Source organism: Oryza sativa, chromosome 5, assembly GCF_034140825.1.
Source record: "Oryza sativa Japonica Group chromosome 5, ASM3414082v1".
Taxonomy (NCBI): Eukaryota; Viridiplantae; Streptophyta; class Magnoliopsida; order Poales; family Poaceae; genus Oryza; species Oryza sativa.
Window position 1 is genome coordinate 7,462,412 of NC_089039.1, and position 21,940 is coordinate 7,484,351.

Sequence of the window (21,940 nt, forward strand, 5' to 3'; positions counted from 1 at the left end):
CTTAGCGATCGATACACCTCTCCGTGGGTTGCTGATCTTGCCGGTGCAGATCAACCCTATTCCTGCAAGCAAATCGAAGAAACAAGCAAGAACAAGATAAAAGCAATCTGATATTGCAAATAGGAATTTAATACAAATGATAAGTTGGGGTTCCGAAGAACAAGCAGACGGACGGTCTAGCCGACACGCGCGCTGCAAGCAAGTAGCAATGGCTAAACTTTAATCTAACAAAACCCAAGAAACCCTGAAGGGGTACCTAACTATTTATAGAGGTGGGAGGACGACCAAGAGGGTCCAAGGGTCGTGCTCCACCAGATTGGGGGGCACCCCACATGGGCCCCACATGGGCCAGGGTCCCAAACAAAGTTACAAGCCCATTGGCCCAATACAGGAGACGCAGCACCTTGCTTTTGTGATTGCGGCCAAACGAGATAGATTTCCGAGATGAGGCTAGATCCGTTGGAAGGAGGACTTCGAGAGCTTTCCATCAAGTACTCACGGGCCCAAAACGGAGCACGTATGTAGATTTGGCGGCCGTTTGAAGTCAGCAATGTAACACGTGGCCGAATCAGATTGCAGCACATGGAGGACTTGATCTTGATGTCTTCTTGTTGATTCATGATGTGAGCAATGGTCGTATCCATAGTAGCCATGGTCACATCAGAGAAGGTGAGGTGTGGGAGCCGCGGTCGACGGCGGACGGCTCAACACGGCGTGGGGGCGCAGCGGTAGGCATCGCAGTCGACGGCGGACGGCCCGACACGGCTTGAGGGCGCAGTTGTGGGCGCCGTAGTCGATGGCAGATGGCCCGGCACGGCGTGAGGGGTTGACGGCGCAGCGTGGCGTTGGGGCGCCGCGGCCAATAGCGATGCGTATGGCTCTTCGGGCCGACGACGTGGAGCGGTGTGGGAGCATCTCGGCTGATGGCGGTGCGCGCGACAGGTGGTGAAGGGAGAGCTCGTCCAACGCCTTCCAGCGGGTGGCGAAGGCAGCGCCCTCAGGCACGGCGCCGCCATGATCCAGCTATCGCCGGCGACGGATGTGGCGAGGGACAACGGCGCGAAGATTGAGGAGACGGGGTAGAGGAAGAGGTGGTGCACGTCCTCCTCCTCCTCAAACCCGTCGTCATCGTCGTCGTTGTCTGCCATTGCCCCGCTCTGCGCCGACGGCTTCACGCACCACCGCGGCGCCCGGCCCCGCCTCCACCTCCGTGCCACCTCATCGCCGGTGCCAACCTCCGGGAGCCCGACGAGTCCGAGACCAGCTGCTTCCGCTCCCACTGCTGCAAGGCCTCCGTCGGGTACCAAGTGGCACACGCGCACTCCCCTGCCGGCCGCCGGCCATGCCCGCCGCGCCGGCCCTCCTCCCCTGCTAGCCGCCAGCGCGCACCGTCGCATCGACGCGCCTGTCCAAGAGGGCTTCTTGGCGCCGTCGACATGGCATCCTAAGAAGAGTGAGAGAGAGGGGAAGAGAAAGGGTGCTAACATGGCATCCTGACATGTGGGTCCCACATGAGTCCCACGCTGACTCAGCCGCCACGTAAGATAAAACCGGTGTCAAAACCACCAAAGGATCTAGAGTGAACGGATTTTGTAAGTTGGAGGATGTCATATATCTGGTTTTGTGGATGGGGGACGATTTCGTAACTCCATGACAAGTTGAGGGACCTTTGGTGCACTTTTTCCGTTTGTTTTAGATGGACCGTAATCGGTTAGCCCGCAAACGAATCCCAGCCCAATTACGCTCCAGATCGGGCGTTATGCGATGCGTTACCGATACGGAGGCGGAGCGGAGAGAACGTGACCTAGCCGCCTCGAGCGCCGCCGCCTTGCGGCGCACCGTCGCCGGCGTTGCTCCCCAGCTCCGCTCGCGTTGAAGCCACCTCGCCACCGCACGCGTCGCCCCGGCGCCGCTTCCCCTGCCCGGCGTGCGCCGTCGACACCGCTGCCCCCCCCCTCCCCTCGCGCGCTCCACGACCGCCCGGAGACACGGGCGGGGATGGTGTCGTCGATCTCGATGTACCGCGGGAACCTCCACCGGGCCGGGGCCGACACCGACCACCGCTGGCCGGCGCCGCGCCCCACCATCACCCCGTCGCGGTTCCGCAGCCTGCTCCGCAGCCGCACTCTCTCCCTCGCCCGCCTCGACGGCGCGGCGCGGGCCGACTCCGCGGCCTCCTCCTCCACCTCCCGTCTCGCGGATGGAGACGCGGGGGTGGACGAGGAGGAGCAGGACGAGGAGGGGATGGAGATGGAGGAGGAGGAGGAGGAGGAGCAGGAGCAGGAGCAGGAGGAAGAGGATGGGCAAAATGAGCAGCAACCCCAAGAGGCGGGGGAGGAGCAGGATGAGGGGGCAGTGGAGGATGCTGATATGGATGATGCCGGAGAGGTGCTCGTCGGAGGTGAAGATGCCCATGGCAATGGTGATGCTCAAGAAGGTCAAGGCGAAAGCGAAGGCTTTGATCCTAATCCAGAGGTGAGCACTATTAAAATTCCCCGACTCTTTGTACTATCTTGTCGTGTTTGCTCAAGTATGCATTTGACTATAATTTAGGGACTTAAGATGCAGTCTGAGATTGTAGGCTGCATAAAAACAATTCACGTTTCTTCTTGCCAAATATGTCCAGTAGAGTGAGAATCAATAGATGAATGGTGACGAGTTTGTGGGAGATGTAACTTAGTCATTTGAATTTGGAGCTAGTGCTATGAACATGACAGGTCTTGATTGTAGTATCTTGAAACTGGTACATTTTCATAATGGTACTAGACATTTTGCGCGCCCTATCAAGAGTCCAATGAACTTTTACCAATAAGAATATTACGAGAATAAAATTAAAGATCTATAATCTCCCTGATAGAGACAAAAATCATGAATTTCTATGGTAAATAGAGTGAGCATCGTGTTGTAGTTACGCAAACATTTTTTTCCCCAAAACACAGAGTTGGTATATCTACACAAAATTAACATGAACACCATATAACAGCTTGAACCATCTATGCATGGGCTTAAACCATCACGTAGGCTAAATATAAATCACATAGTGCATATCATAATTCATCAATTCAGCTTGTTTTCATCAAATCCTATTGAAGATGGTACAAGTCATTAAGTACATAATATACATCGATACTTAGGAAGTGTAATATTTATACATGTCATAGTCAGAAAACAAAGTAAACCATATGTTAGAAAACAAAGTAAACCATACTGGGGTTAAAAACTATATCTCACGAATTTAAGCTAGATAACATTTGTCAAGTACCTGAAGACCATGTGTACAATAAATGATTTATTCACGTGCATTAGATATGCTCAGCAGCAGCCAGCTGCAAGCTATAGAAAGAAAATATTGCATTGTTCATACTTCTTTGAAGGCCATAACTACGATATTTGTAACAGATAGCAGATGTTCACTCACTAAATCAACAGTATGTAGAAAAAAAAACATAGCTAACTAACTTCTTGAAACAACTGTTTCCAAAGGAAAACTACAACTGAGCACTGAGACGATAGCTACTAAACACAAAAGGAAAACAAACTCTAGTTAAAATCATGGAATACTTATCACACATCCATAATGCATTTTTTTAATAGTGCCACTGCTAAATTCCTTCCTATTTCATTCGACCTGAGAACTCAATAAACTGATGCTGAAATAGTTAACATTCCACAAATCAGGCATTCAAATTCCTGCAAAATGAAAATTGCTCAAGGCAAATGATGGAAACTGCTATGTTATTTTATGAATATCCAGACAGTGTGTTGCAATGAGACATTAAAAATGCTATGCAGATTCAGAGTTACCATAATTAGTATGTTTGTTCTCCCTGGCAAGACCTCGTCAAGCAAAAACCAATCAACATGAGCTTTCAATCAGCAATGTTAGAAGCAGTTGTGTTCGCCTAATTACTCTGAAGATCAATCTTGTTATCTGTTAGAGAGTAACAATAGTCCCCCACTAATTTAAATAGCAGTTAAGGACACAAATAATAAATTCAGAGAGAAATGACTACTCCCATCTAACTCTGCTTACCTTGCTTGCACAATCCAATTATTCATTGAATCCTAAACCTACAGCAGGACACTACTTATGTAGTTTAAATCATTAGTACTTTGTTCACTGGAAATTATGCAAAATCATAGATGGATTATTGATATTTATTGAACTGAAAGCATGATACATAACATTCTTGAACTTGGGTCCACATTCAACATGAATTCCTGTCACAGAAAAAGGAGAAAAACAGAGTATGCATTCTGATGTGGCTGCTTTGCCTTGCCATCTAATGCATTCTGATCTTTCTGCATTGCCTGACACCAATCAATGGGAACCATGACACTAAGACAGAGAAGACCATCTCTTACCGACAAGAAGAAACCATATCGGGGATTGCGATTTCTCTGTTCATCTCGAATTGCAGCGGAGGAGTTGCAGGTGAATATGGCAGCGACTATGCCATTGCCGTGGTCCATCCGAGATCTCATCGAACTTAGTCTTTGTGCTTCTGCACCTGCCATCCCTAATCGGTGGAGGAGATAGAGCTTAGCTGCTCAGGAGGCGTCAGCAACGATGAGGAGGCAGCCGACAGAGGGACAGACGCCGGCGATGGTCCACTGATCCGGCGAAGCGGCTGACCGCTCGAGGGGATGGAATGTCAGCGCCGGGCTTGCTGGTGGTGATGGAGCTGAGCGTGGTGCTTGGCGCCGTGGTCACGCTTCTTGGACCCATCAACCTTTCCTCCACCAGCGAGCGGTGCTCGGCCGGACACTGGCAGTTTAGGAGGGTGGGGTGAGGGGTGGGCGCCGAGCGGTAGGGCTGTTTGTTTTTACAAAAAGGCCTCTCATTTGTTGTTATTCAAAGCGCGGCCTATTTTTCGTTTTTTTTCTCTTCTTAGCATAAAATATTTCAGGTCTTGGAGGTCCTTAAAGTAAGAATACAGAGCACATAAATGTAAGACAAGAGATTTATCACAAATTATCAATAACATCAAGGGTTTTTTTTGCAAAACGACCAGAGTCAATGCGGCCTCTCGCTCGCTCGTGGAATCTGGCTGCCTGGAGCATCGAGGCCGACGTGGATAGCACGGGAAACGGCCACGCCTATGCAAAACGCTGTGGAGGCGCCAACCCAAGGCAGGTTTTAATATAACCGATGGTACTTCTGCCTGCCTAGATGTTTTAGGCAGTGTCATAGGAGGCTGAAATTTCTTTGCTTGCAATGAAGAATCAAGCTTGAAGATGCATTAAACAAATTTGGTTGTCATGTTTGAATACTAGATACATCTGGATTGCTTCTGAACACTGATTCGATTGAATACATTTGCACTGTTTTTTTGTCGAGATTCTGTCTGTGTCAAGTTCTTTTGTGAAAGCATGAATGCAATTTAGTAACCATAAATACTGTATGGATATGATTCATTGCCTAAACTTGCGAGCTCTGTATTTTGTGTTTTCTATGTTTTAGCCCTGGTTATTTGCTTGCCCTAATTTCCATTAAGACCTTTTTTTACACCTGTTTTAGGGGAGTTGTCTTGATGTAATTGAAGAAAGGAAAAAAGAATTGAGTGACAAGCTGGATACTTTAAACAAGAAAAAGCATGATCTTGTGCAGATGCTGAAGCAGGTATTGTTTGTGCTAACTTTTATTCTGGTTATTTTTAATGCCACTGTTGTTCAAAACAAATGGGTATGAATACAAAGTATTATCGGTGGTACAAAACTTTATGCTAAGGTGAAAAATATGTCTGGATTTATTTGGTGCAATCAAAGATACCTATTCTATAAGATCTCAATTTAGAGTGGAATCAAAGATAACACTAGATTGATATCCTCATCTAGTCGTCTTAATCCAATTAAATAAAATGAATTAACATCTGATGAACTATCTAGCAGACCAGAACTTTGTCATTAAGGAAGAATTCTGCAGAGTAACTGGAGCTGTGTATAAACTAATTGTGGATCGTGAAACTTGTATTGGATGCTAGACTGATATGTTCACTTGTTATTCAGTATATAATATCCTCACTTGTTATTCATTTTTTTGTTAAATACTCCCTCCATTACAAAATATAAGGCATAACCACCCCTATCTCAAAGACCAAGAAAATAATTATTATCATCTTGTAGTTTGGATCATCCTAATAAATACAATGCATGCATCCAATAGAACATAAGAGTGGAGGATTTAAAAAAGTAATAATTTAATGGAGAATGGGTCATAGTTAATTGCCTACATGCATGCATGCCTTATATTATGGAACATCTAAAAAAAGTGGTTGTGCCTTATATTATGGAATGGAGGGAGTATGTTTAACGAACTAGTTACGCAGTTGCAAGTCACATGTCACCAAATGCTATACGTATATTTAGACAGTTTCATGGTTATCTTTACAGTGTGGAAGGTGTAAACTCATTATGGCTGGAGTATGGATGAGGCCACTTCATTGAATTGATGTGGACATGATATTCTTTTTCATGTTTCGAGTACTAAATATAGAATTTGTGAAAGCAATCTGCGCACTTTGAAATATAAGTAACAACTTTTTGATGTTTTCCATGTTTATGAATCATAATTGGAGTATATATTGCTAAAAAAAACTATATGTATGCACGAATATATTGTTGTTGACTGCTCTGTTTTCCTCTGAGATCTTGTTAGTTCAGTTACTAAAAAAAAAAGTTTCTTTTGGCTATTTGAACAGATTTTAAATGCTGAAGAAGAAATCAGGATGCGCACCATGCAGGCCTCATTGCGCACTACTGTGCCTCAGCCATCAGAAAACGCAGCCGATGGAAGTTCTATTTCTAGGCTGGTGCCCAGAATGACCGTTGATGTCAATTTTAGTGATGTTGCTGGCGAGTCTGAGGCGGGTTCCAACCAGGGCACTCCTGGACGTCCCTTGCATCATGTTCATAGTATTTCTCCTTCAACAGCCTCTTTTGCTAGGTCTCCGTTCGGTTCTCTCCAACACAATTCTGTAAGTAATTGCAGAAGTATCTTCTTTTCAAAACATTGTCGTAGTATTATTTGGAGTTTGTGTCTACATTTGTCTGTTGGACATCAATGCAAAAGTGAGACCATATAGGATAATTACATTAGTGAATTCTCTAGGATAATTTGGGTTGTACACAATCTGTTTTTGTTTATTTTTTGTTTTGGGTTTAGATATTCTGTTGTTTCTGTCCGGTGAAATATTTTTCAGGTACAGCTGATGCTGTCATTGAACTGAATACCATCTGATCTTACAGGGTCACACTCCAAGAAGTCCAGCGACTTTCTCGACAGCAAGTCCGTCCCGCTTTGCAGCTACTGGAAATCAAGGACATCCTATTGGCCATCCCTCAATATCATTGCCAGGAATTAACTTTGTAGCCTCTTCGCCTTCCCCCGCTGCCTCCGGCGGTTCTTCCTCCGTGTTCAGGGATTATCGCCCACCCAATTCAACATAACATCCATGGGCTAATCAGGACTGTACATATTCTGGAGGACAACTCCGTTATTAAGTTTTTTTTTCTCTTTTTCTTGAGAAGGGGGGGGGATTAATGTTATTTTGTGTTATTATGCTGTATTAAGGGAAACACTACCGAAATATTTTTCCATGACTCTCGTCCAAAATTATCCAATATGTGTAAAGTTTATCATGGCTGTAAGACGTTTTATGGACACCTATGTCTATATAGTAGTAGGTTCAGCCGGTCGGGCAATATGTTTCATCAGTGCGGTCGGGCAATATGTTTCATCAGTGTTGCTAGAATTCCAGATTGTTCGACACAGCTAAAGAATCAGCATAGTTGGAACACAGTAATTTCAGATCAAAAACGTGATCCGTGAGAAACAACTTAATTCTAGGACTCAGTCATGGATCAAAATGACCAATAAATCTCCACAAGATCATGTGTCTCTCGGGCACGAGCAAATGTACATCTGAGACAGCAGCACAATATAGGAGTCTAGAAGCTGTAGAGAAATATCTCAATCAATGCTTATTCTTCTATAGTTGGATGCTGGCAATCACTACACTCGTGGAAGGCCCGAAGCCACAGAAAGGTGGAAGCAGTACAAATTAGTCCAAGTCACCATAAATAATCTGAATCATTAATTCAAAAATATATTTATTTATAGCTTACGAAATAATAACAATGCATATTAGACTAACCATAACATGCTTCAACAAAACTTAAGCATCCATTAATGGGGCGAAATAGACAACCAACTGCACAGCTGACGAGCGACCACATCATTTTGGAGTTTAAGATGTTCAGGAAAGCCTGATGTCAACATCACAAACTGTGCTTCGATGTGCTCAAAAGTAATGCACACAAACTGTCAGCAGCCATAAGCCATGCTTTTGTACAGCACATGAAACATCCTAACTGGTCAACATATTATTTTCATTCTTATTTAGCCAAAGGAAGAGGAGACAGGTGGATCATACAGTGGTTACTTGACAATTGGCAGTAAAAGTGTTTATTGATTTGAACTAAGTATGACTAGTTTCACATAGTTACATCACAAGATAGATTCAGAAGAATAATACAGCATCACACGGAGAAGTCTAACAGTTCTAAATATTGAAAACAAGAAGAATGAAATAGATTCATTGCCAGGTCCATTCCCACAAACTATATGTGCTTGGCAGATGATGATTCACAAAGATCACAATGTACGGACAAGAACAGTTCAAGTGTCGGCGTGAATGTAATCATCAACCAATAACTCCCCTAACCGTCTCCTTTTTCTCCGATTTTTCAATTTTTTCTGGCTATATCTCTTCTTATACACGTTGTCGTTTTGTGTTTAAGGCTCCTCGTGGGCGCACCTGTTATTGGCTGTTCGCGGTTCCCATGGTCATTGCCCTGTTCCCCATACGCATGTGTCCCCGTGTCCGGTGTGATTAACTGGGAATGGGCGGTCGAGGCGTGCATGCACCCTGTGCTTTTTTGCAGAAAAACCCTAATACTCTGAGAAATATCGAAGCAATCCTTCCACCGCTTTTACCTTTCTACACTTTTTAATGAAAAACCAATATACTTCTGAGAAATATAACACAAAGAAGAGAAAATTCCGGTTTCAGGGACGGCGCTGTAATCCCAGGAAGTACGAGGGTGTTTACGCAAAAACACATCCCAATCCTATCTCCTGCTGTTGCCACAACCACCGTTCCAGCACCCTCCTCCAGTGCGGCTGGCGGCGCTGCGCACCTAAGGGTGCTCCCCTCCACGCCGTCAAGGCGGCGACAAGGCAGCAAGGCCGCACATGACTACTTCGGCTGGGGTTGCTGGGAGATGATGTAGTCGGCGCCGACCACTCGTGCCCCACGCCGACGCCGGCCCTCCCCCTCCTCCACCGGGGCCAAACTTCCCCCTACCCCTTCCCCTCTGGAGGCGAAGTCCTACTTCGCTGTTGTGGAACTTGACGATGGCCACATAGGCGGGGACCAGGGAGGACATGGTGGCACAAGAGTCGATGAGGTTGGTGGCGGCGGAGCACGAGACTATGGCTAGGGGTGGGCAAAATAAGACCGAGACAAAGACCACAAAATTCGGTCTCAACCAGTGAAAGACCGAATTTATTTCGGTCATGTGTCTTGATTAACCGAAATAACCGATATGACCGAACTTGGTCCAATACACCTATTAGGCACAAGAAGCCCACTAATGCATAGTAAACCCTAGAGAGGAGGAAGCACCGAGCCACAGCCGCCAAAGCGGTGCGCCACCTCCATCCATCCCCCAATCCTGCACTGCTTCCATCCATCCCATCGCGCTCGGCTCACCTTCTGTAGGATCGAGATGTCAACTAGAAGGGGGTGGTGAATAGGCGATTTAAAAACTAAATGACACCTAATCAAAACTAACCTAAGTTGCTAGGCTCGGTGAGGGTCAAGTCTAACAAAGTAACTAAGTTATGTTTTGCAAACCTAGGGTGATAATGGCTCAATTATATCTTATGAAAGTAAATCACACTCCTATGTCAATGTTTAGCAATTCTAGGATGATATGATCTCAAGTATGTCTCTAAGAATGTAAATTGCACAAATGTAAATGCAACAAATAAATGAGACAAGGAGACAGATTTTTCACCAAGGTTCGGAAACTCGCCGGTTTTCTATTCCCCGTTGAGGCGAGCCCAACTCCACTGCTCAACCACGAAGCCACCGCACGCCCCCTTTGTCAAGGGGTGGGCAAGGCAGGAGCCGGCCCATGGAGAGGACTACCCAAGCCTCGATCACTCGGGGTAGTTCTTCCTTCACTTCGAAGGTGGTGAACTCCAAACCACTCACAACCGGCGCCGGGCCTCCTCCACAATCTTCTCGGAGAAGTCACCGGGCAACTCCTCCACAAACCATCTAGGAGGCGGCAACCATCAAGAGTAACAAGCGATGACCCGGCTCGGAGATGATCAAGTGCCACACTAGCTCAACAAATGAAAGCAAATGCACTTAACTCTTGGCTAGACAATCCTCGAACACACTAAGGGGATGAACACAAAGCTAAGTGGGTGTGTGAGAGATGCAAGGGGTGTATGCAATTGAAGTGGGTGCCAAGAGAGTCCCCTTGCTGCTGGTGGGGGAGTATTGTACTCCCACCCACCAAACTAGCCGTTGGGGGCGAAATCCCCCAACTCAGTGTACTGCCCGGTCTGACTGTGCTACTCTACAACGGCTTGAAAACTAGCCGTTGTAGCCCTGTCAAAGGGCCCCATTGGCCTGGCCGGTCAGACCGACGTTAAGTGGCCGGTCAGACCGACCGAATACGGCTCCGTCGGCTCGGTATCAGCCAACCCCGAGCACACCATCCCGGCCTCCAGGGGGCCGGTCAGACCGCTCAGGTGCCGCCGGTTAGACCGGCCTTGTGCACCGGTCAAACCGCCCGCTTGGGGCCGGTCAGACCGGCCAGGGCACGCCGGTCAAACCTCCACTATTTGGCCGGTCTGACCGCTCCTGTCAGGTTGATCACAGTGAAAGAAATGTGTTATGAAATGTGAGCACAAGTCTAAATGCATAATGACCTAATATGGCAATTAAAATCATCTCTTTGCTAGGTCATTATCCCTCTTAATAGTACGGCAACGCTAAAAATAAACTAGCAAATTTGATCACCCTACACCTCGATCAATTTAAAATAAAGGCTCTAGTTTACCGTCTTCTCTTCCTTTTGCTTTGCACCGTCAATTTTAATGCATCGGTAGTCATCCATGCGCACACACATAATGTGAACCTAACTCAATATATAGCTCAAATAGCTCAAAGACAACGGTTAGTCCACAATTAGTACTTGTCATTAATTACGAAAATTAACAATGGGGTCTAAATGCTTCAATCTCCCCCTTTTTGGTAATCGATGACAAACACCTCAAACATATAAAATCAAACATGAAACATATAGACATTTTGCAATGAAATGAAAATGCTACCCCTAGACATGTGCATATCAAACACAAATATGGAACAAATACACTCATTCACATTTGAACATAGCACAACCACACATGGAACATACAATGTGAACTTCACATATGGATCAACCAACTGCATAAGATGGTCACAAATATATCAATATCACATCAACCATCCATCATAGCACAAGTTCACAACAATAACAATCCAAATTATAGAAGTTCATCCATATATCATCCAACTCACAAATTATCCAAAGAAGGCTCACAAATAATAATCTAAGCTATTACAAGACCACGAAGGGTCCAAATGACATAGAGTTTAACAAAACGAAAAATAACACACAATATAAGGTAATAGCCCATACCCATACATAATTATAGCCCAACCGCCTTAACCTATTAGATAGGAGGTAGCTAACCTCACTACTCCTAGTCCCATCCCACAAAATAAAATGCAAGCCTAGAATTCTTCTCCCTCTTTTGGCATCAAGGACCAACAAGGCTTCACTCTTGTGGAGGAGGAGGACGAGTCGAAGATTAAGGGTGAGGAGCATCACGGCGGCGATGGTACACAAAATCTTGGGTGCCCTCCAACACTTGGACCCGTAAATCCAACACACCCACCCTAGTGCCCAATCTTCCCATGGATGTATTCAAATTGCCAACATCCGTTCGCAAACCGCGTACATCCTCATGCATCGCTTCATGCCCAGTGGTTAAGCGTTGAATGCTCTCACTTAGGGTATTGATAGCTAGTACCGGGTTGAAGTACTCATTTGGTTGTATCCCAAAGTAAGCATATTGAGGATTAAAGAAGGCATTGTAATCGACAAACCCATGACGAGGAGGTGTTGTGCTTGAGCTAGCTCTAGGGTGAGAGGAGGGCATCGTCGTAGGAGCACAGGGAGTGCCTAGCTGAAGGCGGAGCTTGTACTGCTTATGCTTCTTCAAATTGTTCCTGGCACCCCTAAACTTGTCTTGTATCAACCTCATGATATATGGTGCATAGTAGATCCCTGAGTGAATGTGCCCTTGGAGAGCAATTTCTTGCATCATGAGATTCACCACGTCAAACTGACGACCCTGAATAATAGCATCAATGACGTGCCAAGCCACCCCCCTAATATCATCATTGTTGCCACATCAAGGAAGGATTGTAGCTCTCACAATTCTGTTTACCACTGGGAATGGTCCTCAACCTTGCAATCTTCCCATGGGTGTACCGCACACTATCTTTATAGAACTGAGAAAGATAGTCCATGGAGAGCGGGTTGTGAGTGTGCTCCTCATGCAAGTCATCTCCAAAATCAAAGCGAATGTTAAGCAGCCTCCGGAACTGCTTTCGAGAAAGAGCACTGGAGCGTCTCAGACATCCACTTCATCTCACTGAAATCTCCAGCCACCCATACTGTAGCATAGAACTGGCGGATCAAGTCTTCATTGTAGTCTTGCTTGAGGGTCACAATCCGGTCAATGCCAACTATCTTGAAGAGATCATGCAAGCTCTCAAACTCTGGAGTCTCATTGATCTCTCCAAGAAATCCACTTATGATCTGCAAATGCTTTCCCTACATAAATCTGCTCATACACTGTCTTCTGGAAAGCGGTGTGGAACCGGGGATCTGTGTGGCCCTAGGCCTCATGAACTGATCATGATGCCTCAAGATGGTGTACTACACTGGATTCCTCAGGTTGACCACAAACTGGATAGAGGGATCAACTTGCATCGCATCTTCCTCATCCTCCCCGCTGCCACTGTCATCACCATCTCCATTGTCCTCTTCACTGGCCCCCTCAACATGTTCCTCAACTTCTTCACTTTGAGCATATTCCTCTCCGCTCGACTCCTCATGCGCACTCACGGGATCCGGCATGGGCTCACGACAACCATGGCGAGTGCGGGGAGGCATAGTTGACAAAGAGCAAAGAGGATAGGATATTAGCAAGAATTTTAGAAGGCACTTGGTTGAAGTGAAATTGTGCTCACATCCAGTGTCAGGGGCGGTCAGACCGCTAGGCCGGTCAGACCGCCTACCCGCGCCGGTCAGACCAACGGCCAACGGGTCTGACCGACGGTAAAGCCGCGGTCAAACCGCCTATTTGCTCTGGTCAAACCGCCACTGACATTGGCCCAAGCATCCATAACAATTTCACAAGTACACAAAGAAGTCTAAGCTTTGCTAGAACAAATTTGCACAAGATTTGAACCAACTACCAATAACCCTAGGTTGAAATAGATCGATTTGAAGTGAAGCACAAATTTTGTGCAAATTTGTTCTAGCAAATCTTAGACTCATTTGTGTAGTTGTGAAATTGTTGTGGATGCTTGGGCCAATGTCAATGGTGGTTTGACCGGAGCAAACCAACGGTCTGACCGGGGCTTTGCCGTCGGTCTGACCGGTGCGGGTAGGCGGTCTGACCGGCCTACAGGCTACGGTCTGACCGCCCCTGACACTGCATGTGAGTATAATTTCATTTCAACCAAGTGGCTTCTAAAATTATTGCTAATATCCTATCCTCTTTAATCATTGACAGCTATGCCTCCCCGCACTCGCCATGGTCGTCGTGAGCCCACGCCGGATCCCGTGAGTGCGCATGAGGAGTCGAGCGGAGAGGAATATGCTCAAAGTGAAGAAGAAGTTGAGGAACATGTTGAGGGGGCCAGTGAAGAGGACAATGGAGATGGTGATGACAGTGACAGCGGGGAGGATGAGGAAGATGCGATTCAAGTTGATCCCTCTATCCAGTTTGTGGTCAACCTGAGGAATCCAGCGCAGTACACCATCTTGAGGCATCATGATCAGTTCATGAGGCCTAGGGCCACACAGATCCCCGGTTCCACACCGCTTTCCAGAAGACAGTGTATGAGCAGATTTATGTAGGGAAAGCATTTGCGGATCACAAGTGGATTTCTTGGAGAGATATCAATGAGACTCCAAAGTTTGAGAGCTTGCATAATCTCTTCAAGATAGTTGGCATTGACCGGATTGTGACCCTCAAGCAAGACTACAAAGAAGACTTGATCTGCCAGTTATATGCTACAGTGTGGGTGGCTGGAGATTTCAGTGAGATAAAGTGGATGTCTGACACCCTCTAGTGCTCTATCTCTTGGAGGCAGTTCCGGAGGCTTCTCAACATTCGCTTTGATTTTGGAGATGATTTGCATGAGGAGCACACTCACAATCCGCTCTCCATTGACTATCTCTCTCAATTCTATGAAGATGGAGTGCGGTACACCCATGGGAAGGTTGCAGGGTTGAGGACCATGCCCAGTGTGGTCAACAGGATCGTGAGAGCCACCATCCTCCCTCGATGTGGCAATAATGATGATATTAGGGGGTGGCTTGGCACGTCATTGATGCTATTATTCAGGGTCGTTAGTTTGACGTTGTGAATCTCATGATGCAAGAGATTGCTATCTCAATGGGCACATTCACTCAGGGGATCTACTATGCGCCATATATCATGAGATTGATACAAGACAAACTTGGGGGTGCCGGGAACAATTTGAAGAAGCACCAGCAGTACAAGCCCCGCCTTCAGCTTGGAACTCCCCGTGCTCCTACGACGATGCCCTCTTCTCACCCTGGAGCTAGCTCAAGCACGACACCTCCTCCTCCTCATGGGTTTGTTGATCCTAATACTTTCTTTAATCCTCAATATGCTTACTTTGGGATGCAACCAAATGAGTACTTCAACATGGTACTTGGGGCTATCAATACCCTAAGTGAGAGCATTCAACGCTTAACCATCAGGCATGAAGCGATGCATGAGAATGTTCGCGGTTTGCGAATGGATGTTGGAAATTTGAATGCATCCATGGGAAGATTGAGCACTAGGGTGGGTGTGTTGGATTCAAGGGTCCAAGTGTTGGAAAGCAACCAAGCTTTTGTGTACCATCGCCGCCGTGATGCTTCTCACCCTTCATCTTCGACTCGTCCTCCTTCTCCATAAGAGGGAAGCTTTTTGGTCTTTGATGCCAAAAGAGGGAGAACATTCTAGCTTGCATTTTATTTTGTGGTATGGGACTAGGAGTAGTGAGGTTAGATACCTCCTATCTAGTAGGTTAAGGCGGTTGGGCTATATTATGTATGGGCATGATGCAATAATACACAATAGTAGACTATTTCAACTGCATGATGCAATAATACACAATAGTCCTATTTTATTACAACAACCTAATATGCCATATATTTCACTTTCCATGTCAAATTTTACCACAGGAAGCAACTCTCAGTTTTGCGTTTCCTTCAGCATTACGCAACCTCAAGGTAATTACATACAAGTCAAAATTAACCACCACAGGAGTGAGCAGCCAGGAAGAACACAAGTTGGACACGAAACAATGACCAGGAAACACCACAAATTCTCAGCATAGTTCCGCTATTAACTTTGAAATTGACGGCACAAAAACACAATCCGAGAAATTAAATTCGCTTGTTACTTGGCAGCAGATTAATTTCTAACAAGAGACTAATTTGGCAAGCAAAACCAGCACCCAGTAAGCCTAAATCAAGAACCTATCGAACACAAACAGCTCGGAATCACAAAGGGGAGGAACACGTCAAACCTGAAACCACACGGCAGCCGTGGCGAGCGCGGACGAGAGGCGGCATTTCTTGGAGTCGTCGCACTTGTGGGGGGACTCGAACTCGTCGGCAGGAAGCTTGCGGGTGATCCATCCGATGTCGAGGTAGACGTAGTGCGGGGGCGGCGGGAGGTCGACCTTGACTCGGATGACGTCGAACCAGACGAGGAAGCGGCGGACCTTGACCCCGGAAAGGTCGGTGAGAGAGCCGTAGCGGAGGAGCCCCACGACGCGGGCCTCAAAGTAGGTGAGGTACTCGTAGTGGGAGTAGCAGGGGCCCTGGAGGTCGACGGCAAGGCTGCCGTTGGCGGCGAGGGTGAAGGCGGTGATGCTGGTGGGGAACACCCCCGGTGGCAGGCCGTAGCGCAGGAGGATCTCAGAGAGCGTCGCGTTCTTGTGCGGCGGGGACAGCGCCGCCGGGGGCTCCTCCACCGTGGTGGTGGCGCCCACGCCGGCGAGGAGGAAGAAGAGGAGGAGGAGGGGAGGCGGCATTGTTGAGGCTTTGGGAGGAGGGAAACAACAAACCTAAATGCATAAGCATTCGAACAAGTGTATGTTATACCAAATTACATGCCTAGTGAACACAGGATGTAAGGGAAATAAACTTCTCACCAATTTAGAGTTGTGAAAACCAACTTGACCCACATCCATGGAGGAGTCTTCTTTAGATTATACCCCGGTGTATAAACCACATCAATGTTATTAGTCTTATTACCTGTAAAAATAATTAAAAAAACATTAACTGTGTCTGACCAAGAACCAACTAGGGATAGCAAAACAAAAGGTTTGAACCAGGTATTACAGAATTATCATGTAATTTTCCCAACCTTGAATGGAATTAGCTTTCACAAGCTGGCCACAATCTTCAAGCACACCTTCACTTATGTGATTGTCTGACCTTTATTGAATCTCAAATATACGTGTGCAGAGGACATCTTATCTACATGGAACCTGTGTTCAAGAACAATACCTTTGAGTCACAAAGCAATGAGCAAACCATATCTAAAATAGATATAGGATTAGAAATCGATTTTGTATGTACAGAAGATGAAATCCAAAATGAAAAAAAAAAGAATGCAAGTACATGCATTAAATGTGATAGACCAATACAACCAACGATAGCAAGGCAAATTCATGTGCCTGAACAAACTACACATATATAATCAATTCCGCATTTTCTATTAATAACAAGTATTAAGTTTGCAAACTAGCATTTGAATAAATCATACTCTAAAGATTCATAATTCATAATACCAAACTTGAGCATAGAGGGAAGGATTGTACCACCCAGTGCCAATTAAACTTCCAAAAAGGAACAACGTTGCACTTGCACAGGTAATGCACATGACAGTGTGTCAAAACTAATGCAGCAAACAATTAATACTCTCCCTATTCACCAAAACAAGTCATTTTGGACATCAATGAAGTCGTTGAACTACAATGTTAACCACTACTTTCCACTTTTATACTATAATTTGTACAACCTGATAAAGTACAATATTATGAAATAACTTTTGAGACAAATCTACACATATCACTATTTTAGTGTTCAATTGACATATTTTAAGACAATGATGCTCAAATTTTGATGTATGACTTGCTGTACATCTTGAACGACATGTTTTTGCATCCAGATGACCAGATGTAGTTAAAAAAACAAAAGTTTGGAAAACGAAGTGCAAAATTAAACTATTTCTGCATCATTCGCTAAGCATTAAAGTAAATTCAGGGCAGCTGAATCCAGGAAAACATGTACATCTATTCATGGATCAGTGGCACATATCTGCACCAAAATAAAACAATGTTGAGTAAATTCTTCCACAAAAAACACACAAAAAAATGCAAGCAAGAGAATGTATTGAGACTTTCATGATCTGGAAGGAAGCTAAGAAGCAACAATGTCTTCCATTTAAATCATGACCAAAAGTATAAATAGGCACACTATGCCAAAGTTAAAGGAAAAAAAACATGGAAATGTTCTTCCCAAATAAAACATAGGACAACTCTATGCTTCCAATATATACATCTAGCATATCACATAATTGCACTAGCTAGGCATTTCCTAATCACAAGGGGAACAGAGTATGTTCACTGTGATTACTGTGCACAACAATATCACTTAAAATTACAAAAATCGTACAGATGACACAGACGACAAGGTCACAAGAATTCTTCAGTATAATATCATCCACAAATCTTTAACAATCCATCCATGACAATTGACAAGTAGCAAAAATTTCTGCCAGGAATCAAGTGTGTTTTCTCTAAAAATAGTAAAAATGACCGGTCACACTACATCTCTAGCTACATACTAATTCCTGAACTGAGACAACACATAAGGGTGTGTTTGGTTGCTCGTATCCCTCTAGCCTGGCTCATCTCCCTCATCCAGGCTAAGTTTAGCCTGGTTTAGGGGATACACATGCAGGTGTTTGGTTGCTTGCAAGAGATGAACCTGGATATGATGAGATGTTGTTTGGTTGGTTGTAGCAAGGGGCGGATGGAATGGTAGCATGCAGGAGATATTGTTTGGTTGGATGGATACATCTTGTGTGTAAATACCTATTCTTGTGGGTGGTGAGGTTACCCTATAAAGTTTGTGAAGCAAGATTTTTTCCAAGTCCCTAAATCTATTTATGTGTGATAAGGTTAATCCGTCGTAGAGGTTATAGATTATTATGTTACTCTGGGTCTGTGCCCACCTACTAATATTCACTCTGGGTCTGTGCCCACCTACTAATATTCCTAAGCTCATTTTTCTCTTAGAGAATCGATATACTGTGTATGTATGTTTTACTGATGTTGTCATTTTTTAAAAATCTATTCACATGCACCACAAACAGCAGCATATATCATCATTGGCCATCTTTCCCAGCCTAACGGCAAGAAAAAAGAACAAGTGTAGAAAAATCTGTTCATGTACTCTTATAAATTCTGCTCAGTTCAAGTGTAGAGGTGGCCTCAGTTCTACTCAGATCATTTGAACTACATAATACTGAGAAAGATCACAGAAAGACAGAAACTTAGAAAGGGCATGTTTGGTTGCTTGACCTTATTGAATAAGGTCAAGTGCAGGCATATCTGTTCTTATGCATCACAAATAAGCACTATTAATCAAGTGTGTATCTGTCAGTATCAATTTAAAACAACGCACTATTGTATCTGGCCTTATCAGTAACTTCTATTTGTAGCCAAACATACAATGGCATAACACAAATCAGCAGGACAATAGGAATAAGTGTAGGAAAAATCTGTTCATAAGCATCACAAATCAGCAACATTAGTCATGATTGGCCATCTTATCATAGAACAAAAAAGCAAGCCACTAGACATTTGATTCCATCGAAATCAAGCAAGAAAGATATCAGGTTTTAGTAGATGTAGCACATTTATGAAGGGGACACGGTCTAATCCAAACAAATCGGGTGAAATCAAATCAAAGGAAGAGAGGAGAAGAAAGTGAAGGAGGTGAGAAAGGGGAGGGAGATGCCCAACCTAGCCCTTACCAGAGAGCTCAACGGAGAGAGTCGACGAAAGAGAGGGGCGTGGCAGACAGAGCCGGCGAAACCAAACAGTTTGACGGAGAGAGGATGCTGACGGACGACCGGCCATCCCGCCGGCGACGAGCCTGGCGACGAGCAGCGCCCTCCACTCGCGAGTCGGCGAAACCCTAGCTTTCCACTGGTTTGGTTTCGAACAAATGAGGAGGAGGAGAGGAGGGATGGTGGTAACCCCATCCATGGGTTCTGCATAAGCCTGGTAATGGGCAGGCCAACCCATGGGTTGTATGGGTTGAAACACTAATGGGCTGAAAATGGTGTGTCTTGTATGGGTTATAGGAAGGAAGGAAAAAGTACACCAAAGGTTCCTCAACTTGTTATCGAGATAAAAAAAATGTCCTCGAACCGCAAAACCAGATATACGGGGTCCCTTAACTATATAAAACCGGTCACCGAGGTCCTTCAGTGGTTTTGACCCCGGTTTTGGTCTACGTGGCATCTGAATCAGCGTGGGACCCACGCGGGCCCCACATGTCAGCGTGGCCACATCAGCCTCCTCTCTCTTCCCCCTCCTCTCCCTTCCTTATATGTCTCTCTCTGACTCTCTCGAATGGGTGCCCCCACGCATGTCGCATCCCCGCCGTGAATGCCATGGCGACGAGCCCCGTCGCCGTGGCCCCCGCCATGGCAACGTGCGCAGCGGTGCGCGCCCGGCCGGACCAGTTCACGCCCAGCTCGTTCCCCACCCACGTTGACACGTCGAATGCCAGCAACGACGAGAACACGTACACCAACACAGTCGTCTGCATGAGCGCGCACCCCCGTCGACGCCATCACCGGCTTCGGCTCCGGCAGGAGGCCGCACAGCAGGATCATCACCTCGTACCACCACCACTCGAGGCACACCGACACGGCGCGGCGAGTTGTGCGAGCAGGCCCCAGCCGGCGAGCCACTCCGCCGTAGGTCCCCAGGCGGCGCCCTCGGTGACCTCGCGCACCACCACTATACTCCACCTTCGAGCCGCCGCCTTCCTCTCCCCTCCTCCCCCAGCCCTCGTTGCCGCCGTAGGCACCGCCTCCACCCTCGTCGGCCCACCGTCTCCATCCTCCTCCCGCTTGGTGTCAGAGTGAGAAGAACCCAGCGTCCATGGCCGCCTTCACGGACTTCCCACCACCGATCGCCGCCGCCGCAATCTGCAGCAAAATTGCTTCATGCTGTACCAGGCGCCGGACCTTGAGCGCGAGGGAGGGGGGAGGAGGGGAGAAGAATAGAGAGGGGAGAGGGAAGAAGGGGGCCCTTCGCGCTGCCGCTGGTGTTCAGATGTGGCCGCTCACCAGACGGGCGACGGCGGCGGCCTCACACGCTCGGCAGCCTGGAGAATCTCATCCTGATAAACAAGCCGATTTACAAGTCGTGCGTCGACGAGTTCATCACCATGGTGGACGAGGAGACCGGCGAGCCGGTGTAAGACAACGTGGAGGGAGAGATCGGGTGTCCTCGCCGAGCAACGCATCCGGGTACCTCGGCCACCCGTTGACGAGCCATGAGGTGTTCTGCGCGAGGCTGCCGGGGAAGGACGTCGGCTCGTCGTGCTACGTGTGCGCGGGTGACCGTGGCGTGGTGGTCAGGGGAGCAGAGCGGTATCTCTACGTCATCGGCCGGAGCGCCGACGTCCTCGCGCTCGACGTCGACGGCGACCAGCCTGTGCGCGCGCGCCTCCGCCTCCCCGCCCAACACCACGCAGCCCCGTCGACACCATTAACGACCGCCCGCCGCCCTCACCATCTCCTGTGTCACAGCCGCTGCCGCCACCTCCTCCTCCTCTCCCGCCTCACCCCAGTGGTCTCTGCCCCAGCCGCCGGCTGGCTTGCCAAAACAGAAGAGAAGAGTGAGAGGGAGAGAGGGTGTTGGCGTGGCCATGCTGACATGTGGGACCCACGCTGACTCAGCCGCCACGTGGACCAAAACCAGGGTCAAAACCACCAAAGGACTTTTGGTGACCGGTTTTATATAGTTAAGGGACCCCGCATAACTGTTTTGCGGTTTAAGGACGTTTTTATATCCCGATGATAAGTTGAGGGACCTTCGGTGTACTTTTTCCTAGGAAGAAATAAGGGCAGGGTTGGGTTGGGCCATATAAAGTGAGGGTTACGATGGGCTGGACACTGTATCTCAGAATGGGGTTCAGCCCATGGGCAGTAAAAAAGGGTCTCCTTTGTGGGAGAACCCACATCGGTAGGAGCTCGGTGACTGGATCAGCGGCCGCCGCCGCCTTGCGTCGCCCTCTCTCCCCCTCCGCCTCTGCCTTCTCCTCCCCATCCCCATTACGATCCTCCGTCACTGGATACTGTATTACATTTGTATTTTTTTTCCGTAAATTGCATAAAACTACTGGTATTTTAATCAAACTATCGCAAAACTACAATTTAAGGCATTATATACTAAAACTA

The 21,940-nt window shown here is 46.8% G+C and overlaps 2 protein-coding genes across 3 annotated transcripts; one reads left to right on the forward strand and one right to left on the reverse strand.

The window, feature by feature from the left end:
- Positions 1 to 1,785: 1,785 nt before the first annotated feature.
- Positions 1,786 to 7,713, forward strand: LOC4338129 (uncharacterized). The gene is made up of 4 exons (XM_015784462.3): positions 1,786 to 2,475; positions 5,522 to 5,623; positions 6,702 to 6,977; positions 7,249 to 7,713. Exons 1-4 carry the CDS (start codon positions 1,999 to 2,001, stop codon positions 7,447 to 7,449), a joined length of 1,056 nt encoding a protein of 351 aa, XP_015639948.1. The 5' UTR covers positions 1,786 to 1,998; the 3' UTR covers positions 7,450 to 7,713.
- Positions 7,714 to 15,747: 8,034 nt separating this feature from the next.
- Positions 15,748 to 19,687, reverse strand: LOC9266168 (uncharacterized). 2 transcript variants are annotated; one of them, XM_015784464.3, is made up of 4 exons: positions 19,496 to 19,687; positions 16,817 to 16,940; positions 16,602 to 16,704; positions 15,748 to 16,489 (listed from the first exon to the last, which is right to left on the reverse strand). In XM_015784464.3, exon 4 carries the CDS (start codon positions 16,479 to 16,481, stop codon positions 15,966 to 15,968), a length of 516 nt encoding a protein of 171 aa, XP_015639950.1. In that variant the 5' UTR covers positions 16,482 to 16,489; positions 16,602 to 16,704; positions 16,817 to 16,940; positions 19,496 to 19,687; the 3' UTR covers positions 15,748 to 15,965. The 2 variants fall into 2 exon arrangements, with proteins under 2 accessions (XP_015639950.1, XP_015639949.1); XM_015784463.3 differs by having other exon boundaries at positions 15,748 to 16,514.
- Positions 19,688 to 21,940: the final 2,253 nt, after the last annotated feature.